General features: G+C 63.9%; 2 protein-coding genes across 12 annotated transcripts in view; one reads left to right on the plus strand and one right to left on the minus strand.

Moving 5' to 3' along the window:
* ADCK5 (aarF domain containing kinase 5) overlaps positions 1–2474 on the plus strand; it is a 16041-nt gene extending 13567 nt beyond the window's left edge. For 3 of the 8 annotated variants that reach the window (XM_060116288.1, XM_060116283.1, XM_060116287.1), the window contains 10 exons: positions 107–302; positions 392–724; positions 802–933; positions 1002–1085; positions 1165–1246; positions 1333–1411; positions 1503–1594; positions 1657–1909; positions 2012–2128; positions 2214–2474. In XM_060116288.1, coding sequence (XP_059972271.1) covers positions 107–302; positions 392–724; positions 802–933; positions 1002–1085; positions 1165–1246; positions 1333–1411; positions 1503–1594; positions 1657–1909; positions 2012–2128; positions 2214–2319 — 1474 coding nt within the window. In that variant the 3' untranslated portion in view covers positions 2320–2474. Of the gene's footprint in view, positions 1–101; positions 303–391; positions 725–801; positions 934–1001; positions 1086–1164; positions 1247–1332; positions 1412–1502; positions 1595–1646; positions 1910–2011; positions 2129–2213 lie in introns of those variants that run through there. The other 5 variants (XM_060116289.1, XM_060116282.1, XM_060116284.1 and 2 more) reach the window with 3 other exon arrangements.
* Positions 2462–17917, minus strand: CPSF1 (cleavage and polyadenylation specific factor 1). Of its 4 annotated transcripts, XM_060116278.1 has the most exons (38): positions 17819–17917; positions 17580–17738; positions 10483–10510; positions 10239–10390; positions 10061–10141; positions 9824–9975; positions 9586–9732; positions 9297–9436; positions 9113–9223; positions 8935–9028; positions 8762–8849; positions 8567–8689; positions 8433–8484; positions 8255–8349; positions 8101–8175; positions 7939–8019; positions 7775–7864; positions 7453–7563; positions 7236–7377; positions 6972–7150; positions 6761–6897; positions 6504–6678; positions 6204–6410; positions 6045–6134; positions 5811–5954; positions 5575–5727; positions 4669–4785; positions 4486–4576; positions 4330–4414; positions 4102–4243; positions 3863–4015; positions 3610–3786; positions 3454–3520; positions 3337–3384; positions 3098–3253; positions 2892–3021; positions 2670–2808; positions 2462–2577 (listed from the first exon to the last, which is right to left on the minus strand). In XM_060116278.1, exons 2-38 carry the CDS (start codon positions 17721–17723, stop codon positions 2530–2532), a joined length of 4344 nt encoding a protein of 1447 aa, XP_059972261.1. In that variant the 5' UTR covers positions 17724–17738; positions 17819–17917; the 3' UTR covers positions 2462–2529. The 4 variants fall into 4 exon arrangements, with proteins under 4 accessions (XP_059972261.1, XP_059972262.1, XP_059972263.1 ...); XM_060116279.1 differs by having other exon boundaries at positions 6761–6894; positions 17580–17887; XM_060116280.1 differs by having other exon boundaries at positions 3610–3726; positions 17580–17887.
* Positions 17918–18547: the final 630 nt, after the last annotated feature.

The raw sequence follows: 18547 nt of genomic DNA on the forward strand, positions 1-18547 counted from the left end.
GTCCTGGCCTGGCTGGTCCTGGCCTGCGGCCTGGGGGGATGGGGGTGCCCAGGTGGAGGTGCCCGCCCGCCCCCATCTCTTCCCTCTATACCTGTGGTCAGAACAGCCCGGGGTACTTGGAGGTGATGTCTGCATGTCACCAGCGGGCGGCCGACGCCCTGGTGGCTGGGGCCATCAGCAACGGGGGCCTCTACGTGAAGCTGGGCCAGGGGCTGTGCTCCTTCAACCACCTGCTGCCCCCTGAGTACATCAAGACACTGCGGGTGCTGGAGGACAGGGCTCTCACGCGGGGCTTCCGGGAGGTGAGCCCTTCTCGCGGGAGTGTGGAGGCAGGGAGCGGCCGCAGGCTGCTCCGAGCCATGCCCCCCACCCCACCCCGCTGTCCTGCCAGGTGGACGAGCTGTTCCTCGAAGACTTCCAGGCCCCGCCCCACAAGCTCTTCCAGGAGTTTGACTACCAGCCCATCGCGGCGGCGAGCCTGGCCCAGGTGCACCGCGCCAGGCTGCATGACGGCACCATGGTGGCCGTGAAGGTACGCGGGGCCCCCGCGGGGTCCCGCGGGGGGCACCCGGGCGCCAGTGGCCAGTCCTCCCTGCAGCCTCCCGTGCAGGTGCAGTACATCGACCTGCGGGACCGCTTCGACGGCGACATCCACACCCTGGAGCTCCTGCTGCAGCTCGTTGAGCTCATGCACCCCAGCTTCGGCTTCAGCTGGGTCCTCCAGGTAACCGAGGGGGCCCGAGGGGGCCGGGGGTGGGCCGCCTTCTGAGCTGGACCTCCAGCTTCCCATGTGGCCCCCAGGACCTGAAGGGGACCCTGGCCCAGGAGCTGGACTTCGAGAACGAGGGCCGCAATGCCGAGCGCTGTGCACGGGAGCTGCAGCACTTCCGCTATGTCGTGGTGCCACGCGTACACTGGGACGTGTCCAGCAAGGTGGGCTGGGTCCCTTCCTGGGCGGGGGTGTGCAGGCCTGCTGAGCTGAGGCACCTGTCCTCTCCCAGCGCGTGCTGACGGCGGAATTCTGTGAGGGCTGCAAGGTCAACGACGTGGAGGCCATCAAGACCATGGGGCTGGCGGTGCGGGATGTGAGTGCTGTGTGCCGGGGCGGGGGCGGGTACGTGTGCCGTGGGCCCAGAATGATGGCATGTGGCCTCCTCTCCCCAGATAGCAGAGAAACTGATCAAGGCCTTTGCCGAGCAGATATTTTACACAGGCTTCGTCCACTCTGACCCCCACCCTGGCAATGGTAGGAAAAGGCCTGAGGGGGTGGGAGTCGGGTCTGGGGTCAGGGGTCAGGGTGGGGCGGTGTGAGACGGCGTGCCCTGTCCCTAGTTCTGGTGCGGAAAGGCCCCGACGGGAAGGGACAGCTGGTGCTGCTGGACCACGGGCTGTACCAGTTCCTGGATGAGAAGTAAGCTGGGGGCGTGCGGGCTGGGTGGGCACCCCCCGCCCTGCAGGCCGGCCTCCCCCACCCGCACACCGCTCATTGCTGGGCCCCCCAGGGATCGGTCAGCCCTGTGCCAGCTGTGGCGGGCCGTCATTCTGAGGGACGAGGCTGCCATGAAGGCGCACGCAGCTGAGCTCGGGGTGCAAGGTGAGGCCGGGGGGTGGGTGTGAGGCGGGGAGAGTGCACAGCCCTGGCTCAGGCCCCCCCAGACTACTTCCTGTTCTCCGAGGTGCTCATGCAGCGGCCTGTGCGCCTGGGCCGGCTGTGGCGCTCACACCTGCTGAGCCGTGAGGAGGCGGCCTACATGCAGGACATGGCGCGGGCACACTTCGCGGAGGTCATGGCGGTGCTCAAGGCCCTGCCGCGGTCCATGCTCCTGGTGCTGCGCAACCTCAACACCGTGCGCGCCATCAACACCGCGCTGGGCGCCCCGGTGGACCGCTACTTCCTCATGGCCAAGAGGTGCGCCCCCACCCCCTCCACCCTCCACCCCACGCAGGCGGCAGGCGTGCATGCACAGGAGGGGCGGGGCTGATGGCCTGTGGGTCGGTGGTCTCTTTGCAGCGCAGTCCGGGGCTGGAGCCGCCTGGTGGGCGCCACGGGCCACAACGTCTATGGCGCCAGTGTCCTGCGCCACATCAGGGTCATCTGGGAGTCGTTCAAGTTTGAAGTGGCCCTGAGGTGAGAAGGCACGCGGGGTCCAACGGGCGGGTAGCCAGGGCCCACCCCCTCGCCAACCTGCAACCCCTTGACTCCCCCACCCCAGGCTGGAGACCCTGTCGATGCGGATCACTGCCCTCCTGGTCCGAGTCCTGGTCCACCTGGGCCTCATGCCCAAGACCAAGGAGCTGTACGAGTACTTGGAGACCTAGGGAGCCACGGCAGGAGGACCACAGAGCTCACCCCACCGCAGGCTGAGGGCCCGGCTAGGGCTAAGGCACAGACGCCTAAGAAAGACCTGGGGGCACTGGAGTGACTGTGGCCTGGAGTTGGGCCTGCAATGACCACACGCTCTTCTCAAATCAAATGTTTTTCTTCGTGTTTTGTACAAAAGTTGGGGGGAAGTGACAGTATCCAGGGGTCTAGAAGTGGGCAGTGACTCGGTCCGTCTCCAACAGGTCGTCTAGGATCTGTGGGGAGAGAGGTGGGTGAGGGCGGGGGGCAGGGGCGGGGCGTGGAGGGGCTGGGCATGGAGGGACCGGGCGGGCGGCGCGCGGCTCACGATGTCGGGTGTGGTGCCGATCTTCTTGGCCAGCTCCCCGCGCTCCATGGTGCTCAGGTACAGGTAGCGGTTGAGCAGCTCCCCATCCAGGACGTTGCGCACGGCGTTCTGCAGGACGCGCCGGTCCACGTGCAGCATCCTGCGGGGGGGGGCACAGAGCCAGTGAGGAGTCGGGACAGGTGCAGGGTGGGGGGCAGAGGGGGGCGGAGGCGGCAGGCTCACCGGAAGGCACGCGGGTTGAGGCCGGCGTGGTGGGGCAGCATGGTGGTCAGCGCGTTCTGCAGCATCAGCAGCCGCCGGTAGGTCTTCTCCTGCATGGGCAGCAGGAGGCCGATGCCCCCGTCCAGCGTGGCTGAAGCGACACACTGTGAGCCCCGTGGATCCCCCACGCCCCGCTGCCACCCTAACCCCCGCCGCCCCCCACTCACCAAACCACGTGATGTGTTTGTTCTCCCACACGACGGACTTCTTGCTGGGCCCTTCGGCAGCGCCCCGGCAGGGGGTCCTCCAGAATGTGTTCACGTGGGCGCCCACGTGGAAGTCCGCCCGGCGCAGCAGCCGCATGCCCCCGAAGCTCTCCTTGGCTGGGCCGGAGGGACCTCAGGTCACCGCCTGCCCGGCCCCATGCCCAACCCCCTGCCCAGGAGAGGGTGGAGGGAGCACTCACCTTCTGGCAGGTACATGTAGACCATGAGGTTGCGGTCACGGTCGGACACTAGGGAACAGAGCCCACGGTCAGCCCCAGCCCCAGCGAGGTCCCGGGGACCCCAGCCCCCGTGCTCACCCAGGAAGCCCAGCTGTGCATTGTCCACCATGAAGTCCACGCTGTACACTTCCAGGGGTTTGGCGTCCTGAGGACGGGAGGGGAGGGGGGGACGGACGTCAGGGTGGGCCTGGGGCAGCACCCACCCAGCTGCCGTGCAGCCCAGCCCCTCGGTACCCGGGACACGAGGCTCAGCGTCTTGCTCTCCTCCTGGTAGCGCAGCAGCGAGATGCTCTTCATGACGTCCGCGGCCAGGATGAAGTTCTTGACGCTGATCATCTGGTGGATGTAGAGCTGTGTGTCGATGAAGGCCATGCCTGTTAGCTCGCTGGCCCGCAGGCTCCACAGGAAGATCTGGGGGGTGGGAGGGGTGGGCGGTGAGTGGTGGGCAGTGAGCGGTGGGCGCTGGGGTGGGCGGAGAGGGGCACACCTTCTGGCCGATGGCCGACACCAGGTGGCCGTTGCAGTGGCACAGGGCGGTCACGGGCCCCTTCTGCTCCTTCTCGTACAAGACCTTGAACTTGTTCTTGGTCAGGGGCTGGCCGGGCTCGGGCACCACCTCGATCACGTCCATGATCAGGATCTGTCAGGGAAGGTGGGTGGGTGATTCACGGGCTGCGTGCAGGCCGCTGGGCACGGCCTACCTCCCACCCCCTGCCGGCCGCTTACCCGCCCTCGGCACGTGACCTCCTCCCCTTGCATGAGGCAGGTCCCGGCGGCCACGTAGCCCTTGAGGCCCGACACGGTTTCCTCGCTGCGCAGCGACACCGTCTTCATGCAGGTCACGTGCTCCCACTCCTCCAGCTCGATCCTGCATCAGCCCAAGTCAGGACAGCAGCCCAGGTCAGGACAGCAGCCCAGGCCAGGACACCAGCCCCACCGTGGGCCCAGCCTCACCTGGCGTTGGGGATGGCCTCCCAGCTGACCGGGGAGATGAGCTGGATGGAGAAGGCCTCCTGCTGAGGGTGGATGTAACGGTCATCTGCACGGACAGAGCGGTGACAGTCAGGGAGGGCGGCCCCGAGAACGGGCCCAGCCCGGGGCGCCGCGCACCTCTCTCAATGGTCTCAAACTCCTTCTCCTCGCCCGTCATGCGCGGGATGCGGGTGCACGGTGTGTTGGTGCTGGTGGCAACAGCATACACCTGGGGGGGCGGGGAGGGTGTCACATGCCAGAGGCCGGGCCCCCAGGCCCCAAAGGCCCCTGGCACGGTGGGGCAGGGGGGCAGTGTCAGACCTTGGACTCCACGTGGTAAGCCACATAGTGGGCCGTGCAGCGCAGCGGGATCTTCCTGACGGGCCACGGGGCATCGTAGGACAAGTAGGCAGGCAAGACACTGATCCTCAGCTCGCCCTGGGTGGGGCAGGGGGTTAGCGAGGGCTGGCACACCCCAAAGGCCAAGCCGATGAACCCAGGCCTCCAAGGGCTCCCTTGGGTCAGCCCTCAGCTCCGCTGGAATGGGTGGCGAGGGACCGCAGTGTCCAGGCAAGGCCTTGGAGAGACCACGGCCCACTGTCTTGTGCTTTGTGGGCTTCCCATCCCTTCAGCCAAGCTCGCCCAGGGTTGGGACACTGGCCACAGCTGTGGTCTGGGCCGGGACAAGGGAGGAGCCAGGCTCAGGGGGTGCTGGAGGCCGCAGGCAAAGGGTGGGCGGCACACACACAGGCCACGCCAGTGTCTGCACAAACAAGCACGGGTGCCCTGCCGGGGCCCCGAGCCGGTTTCCTCCGCCCACGGTTCTAAGCGCGCCAGCACCTACAAAGCACCTACCACGTCACCATCACTGAGTCCTCAGAGGGCTGACACCTTGGTGACAGGTAAGGAAACTCAGGTTCAGGGAAGGGTGAGCACCTCACCCAGTCACACAGCTTCTAAGGGGCAGAGCTGGGGTGCAAGCCAGCAGAGCAGTGACTGGACCCTGGTTGCCCAGGCGCGTGCCCTTGTGGGCTACAGCCTCCAGTCCCGACTTCCCCAACTCGGCCTTGGCTCCCACCACCCTCTGGACACCCCGACTCTCCATTCCAGGGTGCCCCCATCCCGAGCCACTGAGGGCCTCTTTTCTGGGGCCCCAGCACCTGGTCCTGCTTGGGCAGCATCGGCGAGTGTCCGAGAGCCAGGCTGGGCCACATGGGGCCACCCTACCTGTCTGTTGAAGTACAGGAAGCCGCGGGGGCAGTTGACGTTGTGGAATGGGGCGAAGGAGTCGATGGGGCCATCGATGCCCATGGGGTGCAGCCGCAGGGCCCCCCGGCCAGTCACCAGGAGCCAGTGGGGCGAGGGGCCGCAGATGAACACCTGGGGGCAGGCAGCGTGAGGAGGCTGCCGGGGCCGGAGCCCTGTCGGCCGCAGCCCAGGCTCCCTCGGAGCCGCCAGCCTACCCCAGAGTAGCCGTAAATGTCCTCAAAGTAGCGGAACCGCGCCACACGGCCTCGGGCCCCGGCACCCTCCTCAGCGCTGCCGCCCTCTGCCTTCTTCTTGGACGGCTTTGGCTTCTTCTCTCGGAAGTTGATGCTGTGCGGGACCTGGGGGGGCACCGCGGCCGTGAGGGCCACGTCCTCCCCCGACCCCTGCTCCACACCCGCCCCACACCCAGCACGGCCCAGACGCTGCACCTTCTTGAAGCGAACTTTGAGGTTCCCCTGGCCGAGCTGCGAGTCGTGGGGGAAGGCCTCGTAAACAAGCAGCTCCTGGTCCACGTGCACCTGGGGGCAAGCGGGTCGTCAGGGGGCGGGCGCTGTGCACGGCCCAGGCGCGGGCGGGGCCACACTCACCAGCAAGTAGGGCCTGCGCTGGCGGCTCCCCAGCGCCACCAGCAGCACCTCCTTGACAAGGGGCAGCTCGCCCTGGCGCGTGGCCTCCTCCTTCCGGGCCTCGCCCTGGGTGGTGGGCTGGCCGAAGGAGCTGTCCACCAGGACCCGCTGCCCCACAGGGAAGTTCTTCACCAGGAACACCAGCCGCCAGTCGGGGAGCTGGTAGATCTGCGGGGACAGCGGCAGTTAGCCAGGCGGGGCGGGGCGGGGCGGGGCACGAGCAGGGGACGGGGGCCACGCTGGACACGGGGCGCCACCCACCTCCATGGTTCCGTTCTCCCGCACCAGCAGGCACCAGTGGGTGGGCTCAGCCCGGAAGGGGGTGGGGTCCCGGTCGGCGGGGGGCTGGCTGCTCCTGCGCGCCTCCTCCTTGCTGGGGCTGAAGAGGGAGCCCGAGTCCCCGTAGAGCATCTCCTCCTCGTCATCCACCGTGGGGCTGGGGGCCAGCAGATACGTCGGTCACAGGCAGCCTGCCCCAGGGACCCCGCTCCCGGCCTGCGGCCCAGCCCCGCACGCACCTGGTCTCCGAGCCCTGGCACTCGGCCTCTGAGCCGCTGCGGCCGCCCATCTCGTCACGGGCCCCGCCCAGGCGGCTCTCGGTGGTGAACATGCCGCTGACGTCCCGGTACACGCAGAGCGTGATCACCTTGGACTGCTGTGGGGACAGGGGGGCTCAGTGGGGTGAGCGGCGGGGGGCGGCCGGCCCCGGGGACGGAGGAGGGCGCCTACGTGGTGCAGCGGGGGCTTGTGCAGCGCCAGGCGGTGGTGGCGGCCCCCGTACGAGTCGCTCCTGAGCAGGAACGTGGCGACGTGGCCCTCGGCGCTCATGATGACCACGTAGGGGTCGGCCACGGCGCACTGCACGATGGGGGAGCCCAGGTCCACGGGGACGAAGTGCAGCTGGTTCACTGCGGACACGGGCTGGTCAGCAAAGGGCAGTCGGCACGCGCTAGCCCCGGACCCCACCCCGCCTGCCCGCGTGGCCCAGCCTACCTCCTTCCAACAGGCGGATGCCGAGTGGCGAGACCTGCACGATGTAGCGATTGTCCCCGACGTTGCCGGCAAAGACCGTGGGGCCCTGTGTGGCGAAGCCGCTGGTGTCCAGCTCCATGATCTCCTGCCCCGTCTGTAGGATCTGTGGGTGACGGCGGGTGAGGTGCACCCCCACCAGCGGCCCCCCCGCCCCAGGCTGCTGGGCGGGCCCCATTACCATGGTGGAGTCTTCCCGGCTCAGGATAAGGAACCCGTGTCTCCGCCCATCGTCATCCGCTTCGGGGGCGCTGGCCTCCTGCTCCGCCCCCTCCCCCTTGGCGCTTTCCTCCTGTGAAGGCAGAAGGAGAGCAGGAAGCCCACCGCCCAGCCCCAGGTGCTTGGAGCGCCGAGCCAGAGCAAGCCCGTGGCCAAGCCCGCCTGAGCTGCACGGCAGAGCCCGGTGCTGGGACCGGTGGCCTCCGGGCCCCCCGCCACGGGCCAGGTGGACGGCCACACTGGGCACCGCACCGCCCAGGCCTCGCCCACCTGGGGGCACCTACCTGCTCCTTACGCACAGGGGCGATGACTGTCCACATGTCGTAGCAGCCAGGAAGCTCAAAGGTTGTCACCACCTGGGGCCGGATGCTCTTCTGGAAGGACATGAGGGGTGTCAGCAAGCGCACCCGGGCCCCGCCAGGAGGCGCCACCCCTGCCCCCCACACACCTGCAGCACTGACAGGGCCCCGTTCTTCCCGTAGCCGGAGCACACCACGATCTCCAAGTCTGGCTCGGGACTGTTCTGAAACTGCATGGGGGGCCGGGGGGTGAGGACGGCACCTCCCTGCTGTGCAACCTGCCCCCGACCACCTCGCCCCCGAGCGGGCACCTCTTCCGAGAGGAAGGCGGGCTCGCCCACGGCGGCGTTGGCACAGGGTCCGATGTTGAGGATGCTGTCACACACCTGCGGGCACAGCAGTGGTCAGGCGGGCAGGCGGGGCAGGCGGGCCAGCGGGCGGCGACCCCTCTATGCCCAGGCTCACCTCAAAGGAGTAAGTGGCCAGCTGGGTGCCTGACTGGGCCTCGCTGCCGTACACCTCAATCTCGTCCACCTCGTCCTGCGGCACTGACTTGCCCCCTACAGCATGTGGAAAGGCCACCTGAGCCCACCGGGCTGCCCAGTCCAGCCCCCGCCCTCGGCCCTCATCTGACGGCCCTCACCTGACCAGCCCGCGGTGGCGTCCACGCGCTTCTTCTTGGAGGGCGGCTCCTCCTGTGAGGCAGGTGGGGTGGTGAGCAGCCCCCCGAGGCCGCCCCGCACGGGAGGGCAGCGTCCCCACAGTCCCCGCACCTACCTTGTCGGCAACCTCTCGGGCGGTGCCGGCCGGGGGCTCCTGCAGCTTTTCCGTGTACTTGAGGAGCAGGGAGTTGCCCAGGCGAGAGCCAAGGAACAGGTATCCGGGCTCCATGGTGACCATCTGAAGGCAGGACGGGGGTGAGGGCGGGGCCCAGCCCGGACCCGGGGCCGCCCCCCCCAAGACCCCACTCACACTAGTGGTGAGAACGCTGGCGGCGGCCTTGTCGAAGTGGAAGGCGCGGACGCTACGCATGCCGTCCGTGATGAGCGTCAGCACGTAGCTGCGGGGAGGGACACGCTGAGCTGGCGCGGAGGGACCACACCACCCGCCAGAGAGGACGGGGCTCCCTGGAGGGGGAGACTCACATCTCGCCGCCCTTGAGGGAGATGACCATCTTGTCGTAGGAGATGAAGGCTGCCTGGGCACAGTCCAGGGTGATCCGCACGCCCTCCTGGGTGCCTGTGGTGGGGAGTCAGCTGGACCCAGCAGCCTCCCGCCCCTCCCCCCGCGCCCACCCCTCGGCCCCGTCACCCCGACACTCACGCAGGGGGAAGGCAGTGGTGCCGGTGGTGAGGCTGTTGAGGGCCACGCCGTAGGGGGGGACGCTCTGGTTCAGGTACAGCAGCGAGTTGACAGCAAAGACCACCACCCCGCCTGGAGGTGGACACGCTGGTGGGTGGGGCCCAGCGCTCTCCATACCCACCCCCTCCAAGCAGCCCCACCTCACCTATGGGCTTGGGCACGGCAAGGGCCTGGGTGCAGTCAAAGGGCAGGCTGGTGAGGGACCAGATGACGGGGTGGACCTTCTGCGTGATGTTCAGCGAAATGGCCACGATGGAGCACGTGTCCTGCCGCACGGCCACCCGCCTGGGACCACGACAGCAGTCGGCCAGGGGGCCAGTCACAGCACGTCAGTCCCCAGCCCCGCCCCACTGAGACTCGCCCGGCTCCTCCCTCCCTCCCTCCCCGCCCCCCGTCAGAGCCACAGCCATGGCCACAGCAGCGCAGGGCCTCACCCAGGCCAGGTCTGGTTGGGCTCAAACAGGATGAGCAGGGTGGGCTCGTAGTAGCCGTGCAGGAACTGCAGGTCGACAATGTTGAGAAGCTTCTCGTCCAGGGCCCTCACGTCAATGATGTAGCTGGGCAGGAAGCTGGACCTCTGCCTGGGGGCAAAGGGCTTCAGCTGGGGAGGGGCACAGGGAGGGGAACCCCGGCTCAGCAGCGCCTCCCCCCACCCCCCGCCCGGGCACTCACCCCTCACCCACGAGCCCCTCGTGCTCCTCGGCCAGGCTCTCCCTGCGGAAGGGCAGGACCACCAGCCGCGTGCCGTAGATGAGCATGGCCGCGCAGCGCCCGTCGGGGTCCACGCGCACCCGCGGCGTGTGCACGTTCTGCACGAAGCCGTCCTGCAGGGGAGAGGCATCAGGCAGGCCCTGGCAGGGGACCCCACAGGGAGCCAGGGGGCGGGACAGGGGGCGGGGCTAGGCCTACCCGCAGCTCAGGCTCCTCAAAGTAGTGCAGAGACAGGGTCTTGAGATCGTGGGTGCCCGGGTCGTATTCCACCACCGACAGCTGGGGGCGGCAGGTCAGAACCGGGCCGCCCGCCGCAGCCCCACCGCTCGGCTCCCGCCCACGCCTGCCCCCCCCGCCCCCCACTTCCCACTCCCACCTTGGCGTCCTTGAAGCTCAGGAGCAGGGCATCCCTCTTGGCGCCCGCCAGCTGCACGCTGGCCATGGACATGACATTGCCGAAGAAAGAGAAGGAAGCCACCAGCTCCAGCTTTTCCCGGTGCTCCCGGTGCTCCCGGTGGGCCTTCCCCTCTGCAGAGAGCCAGTGGGTAGGGATCTGGGCCCCAGGGTCCGGCCGCCAACCCCCAGGTGCGTGGCCAGGCACCCACCCTGCACTCACTCACCTGCGCTCCTGTCATTCTTGGTCGGTGCCTGTAGGAGGGAGAAGGAGGGAGGGCAGTGAGGGGCCCACCCCATGGAGGGACAGGAGAAGACCACCCAAGGCCGGCCCTGCAGCCAGGAGCCCCACGGGGCTCGCCACAGTGGAGCGTGCGACCAGACGCTGCTGGAGACGGCCGTGCCACAGACTCACACTGGCATCTAGGTCCCCAGCCCGCCCCAGGGCTCCTCCTCAGGAAGCTCCCCACCCAGCTTCCCCAGCAGCCGTCCCGACACGGGATGCTCAGGGTCAAAGGATGGACAGCACTTCTGTGCCGCCCCAACCCACCCCAGACTCACCCTGGGCCCAGCCATGGCTGCAACCAGCTGCAATGACACGTGATTGCTATGAAGAAGGAACCCCGGCTCTGCTGACATGCAGGGCGCACCCCTGAGCCCAAACTGGGCGTGACGGTGACCCCAACATGGGGCTATGGCCCTCGCCCCATCTGTGTCCTATCGACTACCTTCCCCAGGGCAGGAGGGTGTCTCCAAGTGAGCCTGGCGGCATCTGAAAGGATACTACACCACAACCAAGTCGCTATTCCAGGCATGCAAAGTCAGTTTACCACAAGAAAGCCCATCGCTACAATCAACCAAAGTCTCAAAATTAAGGAGAAAAATCATGTATTGGTTTCAATGGATATGAAAAGCATTTGATAAAATTTAGACCCACTCATGTAGAAATTCTTACTAACCCAAGAATACAACTTCCTTCATCAAATAAAGGTCATCCACAGTAAATCTATAACAAGTGTCACATGTGAACTACAATGTGAAATGAGGACTAGGCCTGGACACCCTCTCCCCTCGCCAGACACAAGGTCAAGAGAGAGACCAACTGCAGTTCTGTACAGATGCAAGACACAGAGTAAAAGTGTAAATCCATTTTAAGAGACACAGGGACATAATCAAACGGTCTAACACACCACTGGCAACACAGAAGGATGGAGGAAGGAAAAGGACGAACCCGTAACTGAAGAAATGACCAAAAATATTCCGATAAGCAGTGTCGGCCTACAGATTCAAGCTAGCCAGCAAGTCCCGAGGTAAATACAAAGGGGCACATCGCAGTTGAAAGACAGGAAACCAAAGACAAAGGCAAGTATCAGAAAAGTGGTCAGAGGCAGAAAGGGACAACACCTTCATAAAAACTAATATTCAGGGACTTCCCTGGTGGTCCAGTGGTTAAGACCCCACACTCCCAATGCAGGGGGCCCTGGTTCGATCCCCGGTCGGGGAACTGGAACTAAGATCCCACACGCATGCCACAACTAAAAAGCCCGCATGGGCCTCCCTGGTGGCGCAAGTGGTTGAGAGTCCGCCTGCCGATGCAGGGGATACGGGTTCGTGCCCCGGTCTGGGAGGATCCCATATGCCGCGGAGCGGCTGGGCCCGTGAGCCATGGCCGCTGAGCCTGCGCGTCCGGAGCCTGTGCTCCGCAACGGGGGAGGCCACAACAGTGAGAGGCCCGCATACCGGAAAAAAAAAAAAAAAAAAAAAAAAAAAAAGCCCGCATGTCACAACGAAGATCCCACGTGCCGCCAAGTAAGACCCGGTGCAGCCAAAATAAATAAACAAATAAATAAATATTTTTAAAAACAAACTGATTTTCAACAGAAACTACAGACGCCAGTGCTTTAAAGTGATGAAAGAAAAAAGCCAACCTAGAATTCTAAACCTAATGAAAATATCCCTCAAAAGGGAAGTTGAAATGAAAACATGTGCAGACAAACAAAAGTGGAACAAGTTCCCTGACAGCGGAAACACTCTTCAAGAATTGCTAAGGGAAGGTCTTCAGGCTGAAGACCCCAGAGGATAAAAGAAGACTACAACCTACTGAATAGAATAAGAATCCGTGAGCCTGTGGTGTTATAAAGAAAGGAATGAATACGGGGAGAAAGGAAAGCCCACCAAGAAGGTAGCAGAGAGGGTGGGGTCAGGAAAAGCACCGCATCCATGGTGATGGTGACAAACACAATCACTGCTGCTGAAACTGGAAGAGGAAGGTCTGAGCAGTAAGACGGCATTTATGGTCTCCAAGTCCCAACATCCCAGGGGGAAAGCTGGCAGGCTGCTCACCCCACCAAGCCACCTACACCAGCACCCAATGACTGCACTGAGGAGCACCACAGGACACGCTGGCCAGATGTGCCCAGGCCTGAACCACACCAGCACCGGCGTCCTGGTTCAGACCACTGGCCTGTGGTTCTGCAGAGACTTTGGTATTGTCTGAACGCACGTGACATGCTGGCCTCTAGGAGCCAAGGGGTCCCCGCCTGCAACTTATCCTCCAGGTGGAGGAAAAAGAGACAGAGATACGGCACAGTGTTCACCTTTGGGACTCCGGGTGAGCACACACAGGAAATCTTTGTGCTTTTGCAACTTTTCTGGGTCTGAAATTACGTAAAACCGCAGTGCTCACAACAACAGTGATGTTCTGCAGAGCCTCTGGCCTATGCGGGAGCGAAACCTGTGCCCAGAGAGCAAAGCGTGGGGGCCACGAGGATGAAGGCTCACAAGGACTCTGTGCTCTGGGGAAGCTCAGTGGAGCCAGACTGTAATAAACCACAGAGACCTGCTGTGGCCTCAAAGGTATTAGCTAATTAGCAAATAATGCAGGCTTCCCTGGAGACGCAGTGGTTGGGAGTCCGCCTGCCGATGCAGGGGTCGCGGGTTCGAGCCCTGGGCCGGGAAGATCCCACGTGCCACGGAGCAACTAAGCCCGTGCGCCACAACTGCTGAGCCTGCACGCCTAGAGCCCGTGAGCCACAACTACTGAAGCCCGTGCGCCTAGAGCCCGTGCTCCGCAACAAGAGAAGCCACTGCAATGAGAGGCCCGCGCACCACAACAAAGAGTAGCCCCCGCTCGCCGCAACCAGAGAAGGCCCGCGCACAGCAACGAAGACCCAATGCGGCCAAAAATAAATAAATAAAATATAAATTAATTTTTTTAGAAATTCTTAAAAATAAATAAAATTATACATTCTTGAGTTTTGGCTCTTCCATGTAAATCTGAGAATCAAGATTATGAAATCTAACAAGAAGTCTTATGGCAACTTTGAGAAAAAGGACGCGATTTTTGGATTCATTTGAAGAGGGTATGACATCTCTACGATATTGAGACTTCCCATCCATGATACATTTTCTATTTATTTGAGACTGTGCTTAATTTCAAGCAAGTGCCATCCACTTTCTTTCCTCCCGAAGGTCACAGCTGCCCGGCCCTGCAAAGCAGCGAGACCTGCTGCTCCCGCAGCTGCGTGGGGTCTGCTTCCCCCAGGACTGAGGGACCAGGCACACGCCCCACCCCACCCCCACCTGCTCCCCACTCTCTCCTTCCCTCCTGTCACCACGGCAGCCCCTGCACTTGCACTTGATTCCTTGGGGCAGACTGAAGACAGCCTCCAGAGGGGGCTTTCCACCCCCTCTTGAATCCAGGCTGGGGGTGGTGCTCTGAAGGACAGTCAGTGACAAAAAGGACGCTGTGGCCCCAGGGTCTGGCCCTGGCCACGACCGGCCGCTTCCCTCAACGTAAGAAGCTCAACTACCTCAAGGCCGCCTGCCACGAAAACCAAGCCGGCCACGTGGAGAGAAAGGGGAGAGACACGCCCTTCGAGTCACCCAGACAAGACCCAGAGCTCACAGAGCAGAGGCCAGGCGTCCCCACGGTCCCTGCTGCGCCATCCAAGCTCCCAGCCGCCCACAGGTGTGTGCCACCCTGGTGACAGCGCTGTCTGAAGCTCCAGGGCGGGCTGTCCCGCAGCAGTGACTAGGCTGGCCCCCAACAACCGCAACCACCCGAGGACCCCACCGCAGCCCGCACTCCATCTCCGGCTCCCACTCACTCCAGTCTGGTGTAAGAGTTGGCAAATTTCCTATGAAGGGCCGGGGAGCAAGTATCTGATTCAGGCTTTGCAGCCGCATCTGGTCTGTCGAGGATCTTCTTTGGAATTGTTCACAGCCCTTCAGAGGCGTGCAAGCTCCCTTGGATCTCGGCGGGCTGAGAGTGGGGCTGTGCCGGGGGCCCTGCACAGGCGGCTCCTTCCCTTCGGAGCACGAGCAAAATGTGCCGTCTCACTCCCCTTAAAAAATCCTGCTCTTCCTACCAGTTTCTGCTCCATTTCTTCTCTTCCCTTTGCGCAAACCTCTCCCAGGGAGCTGTCTCTGCCCACTGGTACTGACCCTCCTCCTGCACTAGGCTCTTGGCCTCACTGGCCCGCACCCCTGCCTGCCACCAGACTTCCTCGTCGGGGTCACCAGGGGCCTCCAGGCCTCAGGACCCACCTGAGGCTCAGAAACACGGGACCCATTATCAGGTCCCCAAATGCTGCCCTCCCTCGGCCGCCAGAACGCTCTCTGGCTTGGCTGCCCCCTCCCTGACCACGCCGCTCCAGACTCATCCACGGCTTCTTCCCTTCCTCCTACCCCTGGATGCTGGGGCGCCCCAGGGGCCATCTTTGGGGTGAGCGCAACCTGCTGCTACCACGTCTAAACACCACCCACAGGCTGCAGACCCTGACTCCAGCTCCAGCCCCCAAGCCCTCCTGGACATCGACTCCGGCTGTGGAGTGAGCACTTCAAAGGGTCTGTGGTGGCCCCAGCGGCTCCCTGCGCTGGGAGGTCCACGTGGCCCTGACCACTTCTAGATCAGGTTACAAAACCCGGTAGCCTGAGTCGTCCTGGGGGAGGCTGTGCGTGGTAAGCAGCCCTGTGGAGAAGCCGCACGGTGAGGAACCGACGCCTCGAAAGAAAGCAGAAAACACAACCCCAGTGGGGCCTTCAGAGGACGGCGACCCCAGCCGACGTCTCACTGCAGCCCCAAGAGACCCTGTCGGGGCCGCTCCCAGCTTCCTGACCCCGAGACCCTGCGAGGCAGTGCCCGCTGTTTCACGCTGCTGAGCTTTGGGGCACCTTGTGATGCAGCAACGAGTAACTCTTACGATGTCCAAGATGAGCTCCTGACCGCAGTCCCCACACCCTCCCTGCAGCCTTCTCCCTTCTCAGGTGCCGGCTACTCTGCCCCGCAGGCGCCCTGCAGGCGCTCAGACCGAAATTCCAACCCAGGCAAAGCCTCGACCCTGAAGAGCCTCGGCATCGCCCTGGGCTCCGCTCCCCTGCCCACCCCACATCCCCACGTCCCTCCGTCCTGACCCAAGCGCTTCCTGCCACCTCTAGCACCCGCTGCTCCTCCGCACAGCGGCCACAGCGGCCCCGGGAGACACCGTCCGGTCAGCTCGCTCCTCTGCCCGAACCTTGACTCCCCGTCTGCCTCAAGTCACCGCTCAGCTCCCACAGTGGCCCAGAAGGCCGCGGTGCCAATGCCCCACCCCCGGGCCGTCACCCCTCTGACCCTCTGCTCTCACCGGCTCCCTCTTCCCTCCCTCTCTGCCGCTGGGCTGGTCCCGGAACACGGGCCCCTGCTGCCCTGGGACCTTGGGCTCTGCCTGGAAGCTCTTCTCCCCACACCATCCTCCTCGCCCACTCAAATCTCACCTGCCCAAGGAGGGGGGCTTTAGACCACGCCTGGCTCCATCCCATCCTGTTGGGGGGCGCAGGCACTTTCGCCTCCAGCATGTGAAGTGCTGGCAGCGTGTGGTTTGCCCCCCAAACCAGAACCAGAGCGCCACCAGGGCGGCGCTCACCAACCCCTCCCAAGACGCCGTGAACCCATCTGTAAAACACGTTAACAATGTAAAAACTGCCAATCTGTCTCTGAAAGTTGACTGGAAACCAGTCTCAGATTTAGTAACAGCAAAGATCCTCCTATACAGTGTGGAACCATATATATTTATGTGCAAAATTTCTTTTTCAGTTTTGACTGCAATTTTGACAAAAGCCAAATACTGACCTCAAAACTGCTGTATCGTGAAAGCTTAAACTAAGATTTTTTTTTAATTTTTTTTTTTTTTTTTGCAGTACACGAGCCTCTCACTGTTGTGGCCTCTCCCGCTGCGGAGCACAGGCTCCGGACGCACAGGCTCAGCAGCCATGGCTCACGGGCCTAGCCGCTCTGTGGCATGTGGGATCCTCCCGGACTGGGGCACGAACCCACGTCCCCTGCATCGGCAGACGGACTCTCAACCACTGCGCCACCAGGGAAGCCCTAAACTAAGATTTTTTAATGACACGTATTCAGTCGCAAAGCTCTCACATCCTTCTATATTTTGCTTGCATTGTCACGTGTGAATTAGTATAACAGTACACACGTTTAACACAAAACAAACACCCATGTCCTGAGGCAGGTGCCCAGGAAGGCGGCGTCCTTCTGGCTGCCCTCTGGCTCTGACCACCTGCTGCCCCGCAGACGACAACCCCTCCCACCCCACCTCCACTCTGCACCCCAGTCCATCCCCTCCCCCCTCCCCCCCCCAATTACTTCTGGCCTGCGCACGCCTGCGCACAGGCCTTCCTTCTGCCTGAAACCTACCCCCTCCCCATCCTTGCGCCTGGCTCTTACTCCCGGCTCCTACTCCCCCTTCAAGAACAGATGAGAAGCCGCCTCTTGCAAGAAGTCCCCCTGGACCAAGCCTCACACCTCCGGCAACCAAAGCACCCCTGTATCTCTACTGATGGCTTCATCACACTTTACCGACCTCCGACCCACACCTACACCCAGCCTTGTTCTCTTCGCCAGGAAAGTTCTTCCCCCAACAAACTCCTACTCTGCCTAAAAGAGGCTCCTCTGATCACTCATTCTCTCCTCCATTTCCTCAGCTGCCCCTTCTGCAGGCTGCAGTGTGTCTACAGGTGTGTTCGCACGTGTGCATTTGGTCAGCGGGTGTCCTCCTGCCCCAAGTTTTTGCAGGTTTTGTTCACTACTGCATCGCTACCACCTAGCACACAGCAGGTGTTCATGTAATTTGCTAAAAAAGCGAAAGAGCAAATGAGACGCGCAGGGCAGGCCTCTGAGCTCGCCAGGCGTGGGAAGAGGTCGAGGAACGTGGCAGCGAAGAGAACGGGCTCTGGACACAACCAACCACGGGGCCCGTCTGGCCTGCCTCTCTGTCTGTACCGGGCACCCCTCGCCGCGTGGCGCTGCGGCTGGAGCGGGCCTACCTACCTCGGCGTCGCGGTTGAGACGGTACACGTAGAGCTGCGAGGTCCCGGCCACCACGAGGTTGCGCTCGCTGTTGTTAAAAAAGTTGCAATACATCGAGAACTCGAGGCCGGTGGGCGGATGCGCCTGTTTGTATACGGCGTACATGGCGCCGAGCCCGGGCTGCACAGGGCCGGAAGGCGACAAGATGAGCCGGGCCGCCGGCGCACGACCCCAGGACCGCCCGCCCGCCGGCCACACACCTAGGAGTTGGAGCCCGGTGGCGGGGGACTCGTACGGCAACGAACACGGTCCGGCAGGGCCCGGAAGCCGCGCGCCGAGGTTCCGTGTTTCTGCGCTTACGCACCGCCGCCAAGGCGCAGCTGCCGCGGGGGCGACAGCGGCCCCTGGTGGTCTGGGGGGGACTCGAGGCTCCGCCTCCGGAGTCCCGAAAACCGAGCTCTCTCCAGATCCAGGATCCCACTGCGGGCGAACGCAGGAGCAGGATGGAAGCCGGACGGGGGCTGAGACGGCTCAGGGCCGCCGGTCAGGGCCCTGCCCGCCCCAGAACCTCAGAATGGGGTCACCGCTGAGGGTCTCGCCCGCAGGAAGAGGCGAGGTCTTAGGCGCCCTGCCGGGTGCCGAAGCCCAGCTCAGCCAGGCGAGCCTCGCAGTGTGGAGGCCGGGAGGGCAGAGATCCCCGGACATAAACACTCGCCAAATTACGCCCCGGCAGGTGTCGCTAGTGTGGCGGACGCCCGACTAGTCCAGGGAGAGCTTCCTGGAGATGCCGTGTCCCGTCCCTGCTCAGTGTTCCCCCGCAGAGCGACCCCCCACCCCCTCCAAAACACGCGTACTCACGACGCACGGCCCTGACGGGCACTGGCGGTCGCGTAGCTGCCGGTGGTCCCGCCGGCCCCTCTACGAGCCCCTCCCCGTAGAACGGCGCTTTTCGCGCCTCTTGCCCATTGCTCCCTCCCGAGGCCTGGCAC

This window comes from Mesoplodon densirostris, chromosome 13, assembly GCF_025265405.1.
Source record: "Mesoplodon densirostris isolate mMesDen1 chromosome 13, mMesDen1 primary haplotype, whole genome shotgun sequence".
NCBI classification, from domain to species: domain Eukaryota; kingdom Metazoa; phylum Chordata; class Mammalia; order Artiodactyla; family Ziphiidae; genus Mesoplodon; species Mesoplodon densirostris.

Bases quoted from the DNA above. Each gene is read 5' to 3' on its own strand.
- CPSF1 (XM_060116278.1), bottom strand. From the start codon at position 17,723: ATGTACGCCGTATACAAACAGGCGCATCCGCCCACCGGCCTCGAGTTC. The intron at 8,020-8,100 runs GTGCCCGCTCGG...CCCCCCATGCAG, and splicing joins CCGCCTTCCTCTCGGAAGAG to TTTCAGAACAGTCCCGAGCC. The intron at 2,809-2,891 runs GTGAGCCTGCCG...CCCCCCCCGCAG, and splicing joins CTCAACCCGCGTGCCTTCCG to GATGCTGCACGTGGACCGGC.